The 4800-nt window shown below is 39.4% G+C and overlaps 1 protein-coding gene across 1 annotated transcript in view; it reads left to right on the forward strand.

The window, feature by feature from the left end:
• sult4a1 (sulfotransferase family 4A, member 1) overlaps window positions 1–4800 on the forward strand; it is a 26243-nt gene that overhangs the window by 19350 nt on the left and 2093 nt on the right. Inside the window, exon 6 of the mRNA XM_014020288.1 lies at window positions 1312–1450. Coding sequence (XP_013875742.1) covers window positions 1312–1450 — 139 coding nt within the window. The remainder of the gene's footprint in view (window positions 1–1311; window positions 1451–4800) is intronic.

Here is a 4800-nt window from a genome sequence, read left to right on the forward strand (position 1 = left end):
GTGTGTGTGTGTGTCCTTGTTTTTGCTACTTGGTGGGGGACGATTTTTCAGAAAAATACAGCCTCGTGGGGACTGGATGGTCCTTGTGGGGAGTCCAGTCCCCACGACATCGGAGGCTGATTTTTAATTTTTATTATTTATTTTTTGGTGGGGTGGGGGTGTTAGAACCAAGGTGTGAATTGAGTTTATGTTAGTTTTAGGGTCAGGTAGGTAGCCTACCTGTAAGGTTAGCCTTAGGGTTGGTGGTCAGGGTTAGGCTGTAGAAATTAATGGAAATGAATGGAAGGCAATTAACGGGCCTATTAAGCATAGAAATACAAACTTGTGTGTTTGTACTTGTTTTTGTTACCTATTTAGGACAGTTTCCAGTATACACACTGTGGTGGCAGGATTTACCAAGAACGCAGAAACACGTTGGAATAAATGCACAGAAAGTCTGCGTGTATGGTCGTCAAATGATTTAATTTGGGCAACAACAGAGCAGAAGTCAATCAGAGAAGTCTGTCAAGTTGTGGCTGGCTCGTCAGCGCAGAGCAGCCGATAATATAACATCCTGTAACATGCTTACAACCAATCACAGTTCGCCAACTGTGAACCATCTAACCAATGACAGGACTGTCAGCCCGGAAACACCTTATCAAAATAAAAGAGGTCATGCATTGCTGGAGTCTTGAAGTCTGGGCCGATAGATTAAAATAGGTGAAACTAGTTATCATGAGATATGATTACTGGACAGTGTCAAGGTAGAACAGATATACATAATTAATCCATAACACGCACCTACCTTGTCAAGACCAGTAGTCCTAATGGGGACCAAAGACGGGTCCTAATATGGTGGAACTCCATTTTTGGGTTGGGGGTTGGGTTTAGGACCAAGGTATGAATTGAGTTTAGGTTAGTTTTAGGGTCAGGTAGGTACCTGTGAGGTTAGCCTTAGGGTTGGTGGTCAGGGTTAGGCTGTAGAAATTACTGGAAATAAATGGAAGTCAATGAACGGTCCTGATAAGGATAGAAATGCAAAAGTGTGTGTGTGTGTGTGTGTGTGTGTGTGTGTGTGTGTGTCGTTAAAGCTTCTCTTTATCTTCATGAGTGGAGACTGTTTATCATTAATAAAGATAAGGCAGGCAGAACTTAATATAAACAATTACAGTTGCCATGATGATCAAGACCATTTGATGCTCTCTGTTAACCAGCTGAAGGTTTCTGGTTAAAAGTGACAAATGATTTTCTTAAACTTTGATGATTGATTGAGTTTCAGATTCATTATTCAATATGCAATCTCAGATGTATGTTTTAAACTGTCCTCTTCAGGACCTGGGGACAATGGTGAAGCAGTTGGCCAGATTCCTTGATGTTACGTGTGACAAGGCTCAGCTGGAGATTCTGGTGGAACACTGCAACCAGCTGATCGAGCAGTGCTGCAAGTCCGAGGCACTCTCTGTCTACAGGGGTAAGTGAGATGGGATGCTAGCCTCTTTCAGATCAACAAGGTAAACTTGGCTCCTACTAAACCGAGTAACCCCTGGCTGCAGAGCGCGGAATGGGGCGAGGTTGGATAATAGGCGGGGTCGGACGTCTATCCCTGCCCTCAACTCTAAAATTAACCAAACCCAGATGCTAAATTCTAAAATTAACCACCTTCAATGTTTCAAGCCTCATATTCAGACATTCCGACAAGCTGTGGCCACGCCCATTGTACGTCTGACCCCGCCTACTGTCCGACCCCGCCCCGATCCGTGGACCGCTTCAGGGGAAAGAGTTGCCATCTGCTAAGATGACCGTTTGATGATTACTTGCCTTACCATGTTGGTGTCCTTGTCCAAGACACCAAACTCGAGGTTAGAGTTGTTTAAACGTAAAAAATGATCTCAGAGGATGTTTGCGTTTAACAAGAAGTGAAATACCACTCAGAGACCCATACATATTTAGACCATCCCCATCCCCTGTGTCTGTTAGAATGGACAGATGTGATTCACTCAGAGGTGTCAAAAGTATTCACATTCATTACTTAAGTAGAAGTATAGATACCAGGGTTTAAAAAAATACTTTTTTGGAAGTAGAAGTATCAACTTGAGCTTTTTACTCAAGTAAAAGTATAAAAGTACTGGTTTTAAAACTACTTATAGTATAAAAATAAAAGTAATGAACACTATAAAAAAACCATTAAAGATAAAATCTTAGGCTGTGCCTCAGGGTTTATAGCACCCCCCCCCCACCACCACACACACACAGTTTTTCTTCTAAAGTCAATAATGAGTATAGTGTTAAATTAAAATGTTGAAAAGTTTGGAATTAACTGACCAGACTTAACCTGGTACGGGAAACTAAAATTGAGCGGAACTGCGTAGGAAGGCAAGGGCCAGACTAGACTATTGTTTCAGCCACGGTCATCTTCATGCTAGGCTACATCTTCTACCTCAGTGGTTCCCAACCTTTTTAGACTTTTTTACCCCAAGTCATTCTGTAATACCCCTTCAGTCAAACGTAATGATGATTCTCCAAAACTATAATGTACAACAACTGTTTCCATCCATCCATTTTCTGTACACGCTTCTTCCTTTTCAGGGTTGCGTGGGTCACTGGTGCCCATATCCAGCAGTCACAGTGCGAGGGGCGGGGTACACCCTGGACAGGTCGCAAGTCTGTCACACAACAACTGTTTATTAAATGAAAATTATTTATTTAACCCCCTAGAACATTTAATTCTCAGGCATTTTATTCTTTTCAAAGAAAGATTAAATATAAAGATAAAAATGTTGCCTTGAAAGTGAATAAGTAATTAAATAAGTAAACCGGGTAATGGCAGGTGCAGAAAACAGCAACGTCCAAAATACATCAGAAACTCACCCAAATGAGCAAATTCTGTGAGATTCTGCTGTTTATACTGGATTCCATTTTGTGTCAAATCCATGATTTCCGCATTGCTATTTTTACTTATTTTTTTGTAAACCTGGGAAATTTTTCCATGTACCCCTGTAATATGCTTGCGTAACACAAGGAGTACTTGTACCCCTGGTTGGGAATCACTGTGCTACAGTCTGTCCAGCTGGAGTGTGATGTGATTTGTCACACAGGTGTGATGGAGTGTGTTCTATCCAACAGGATGTCAGAATGGTTTATATTTACACTTCTCATCAACCACAATCAAATTCACTCGATCCATGGGCTCCATGTGTCTGGATAGATTTATATTTATTAATTTTTTTTCTGAACAATGAAAAGATGGAATAAAAAYRAGTCAAMGTTAAAWAGAAATGAAATACTTTTTGCAKTTTTAAAAAGTAAGGAGTAGAAAGTACAGATAATTGAATTAAAATGTAAGAAGTAGAAGTAAAAAGTAGGCTGAAAAATAATTACTCCACTGAAGTATAAATAATCAAAATTACTACTTACAGTATTTGTACGTAGTAACTTGACACCTCTGGATTCACTGACTTCTCAAAACAAGAGGCAGGATATATTAAGACATTTTACTCAGTTGTACTGTGTTCATTTTGTTGAAACTCATTCAGTTTGTGGATTAAAACAGGATGAATGATGATGAAAAAACGTATTTGGGGATCTTTGATTTGAAATGTTTCCTTTGACATACTTTAAGGTCTTTCAGGTGTATGCAGTGGAGTAAAAAAGTGTGGTACAAATTCTCAAAAACTATACTTAAGTACATTACTCGAATAAACGTACGTTGTTACTGCCCACATCTGCTGAGACTCAAATTTGTTTCCCAGAAAGAGTCTTTCCCCTTTTGCCCAGCCGACCTGGAATGCTTTGGTATTTCAACACAGTTTGTCCAACAGTGTCAAAGATCCCACATTAACCCTGATAGGCTCACTGGCATCGTATGACTGGGATTGTTTGTAGAAGCGGTTCCCAGATTTTTTTTATCCATTTTTTCAGGATTTTGTTAAACACAGTGGAATACAGGATGTTCTGTGGGTGAGTTTTGTTTTTTGGATCTGCCGTGTTCACTGTATGCTGTTACACTGTTTGGTCAGTGACATCATCAACAAAGAACTATAAAAATGACCTAAATAACTTTGAATCATTTTACTGTCAAACTAAAAGTTTTGTTCTGATGTCTGAATATCATTTTACAGAAACATCAGCAGATGTTGCTGTTGCTCGGTGTGATATGACTGTGTGTCTGTCTGCTCACAAACATGTAGGGATACACAATTTACCACCAAGTTGGGGCCCATGTGTCAAAGCTGACCAGTCTAGACTCCATAAGTCTCCTCAGGGTTTCAGCAGTGAGTGGGTGAGAGGTATCACAGCACTTTGTTTTCAGCCCCAGAAACTCATCAGACAACACACAGGCTGGAGATAGGAGCGCCATCATGTGGCACCATGTTGCAGCTGCACAACAAAATGCACATTTTTTTCCATTTCAGTCAACCTCTGTATGTTTTTATTTAAACTTTTTGCCTCGACACGCTTACTATCAATAGTTCAACTTGTAACTTGTGCTACAATTTACATTTCAAGTGAAAGGTTTGTCAGTTCCATGTTTAAGAAATGTGTACAAGTTAAAAAGACAATGGTTTGTGTTATTTTTATTTAACAGTTTAAACCATGCTATATCTTTGATTTGATCCAGGCTATAGGCCTATAATGAAGGAGAGCAGAACTCTTGTTTTAAGTGAGAAAAAAAAAAAGATTGCCATTGTGTAATGTTTAGGTTCTAACTCAGTATCAGTACTAGGTATCAGTACGTACCCAAAATGAAAGAAATTCTGGTATTGGGTCACCCCTAGTTAACAATTTTGCTTTATGTATTCCTATTTTTATTTTATATTATAT

The sequence above is a fragment of the Austrofundulus limnaeus genome, unplaced genomic scaffold (assembly GCF_001266775.1).
Source record: "Austrofundulus limnaeus strain Quisiro unplaced genomic scaffold, Austrofundulus_limnaeus-1.0 Scaffold247, whole genome shotgun sequence".
Taxonomy (NCBI): domain Eukaryota; kingdom Metazoa; phylum Chordata; class Actinopteri; order Cyprinodontiformes; family Rivulidae; genus Austrofundulus; species Austrofundulus limnaeus.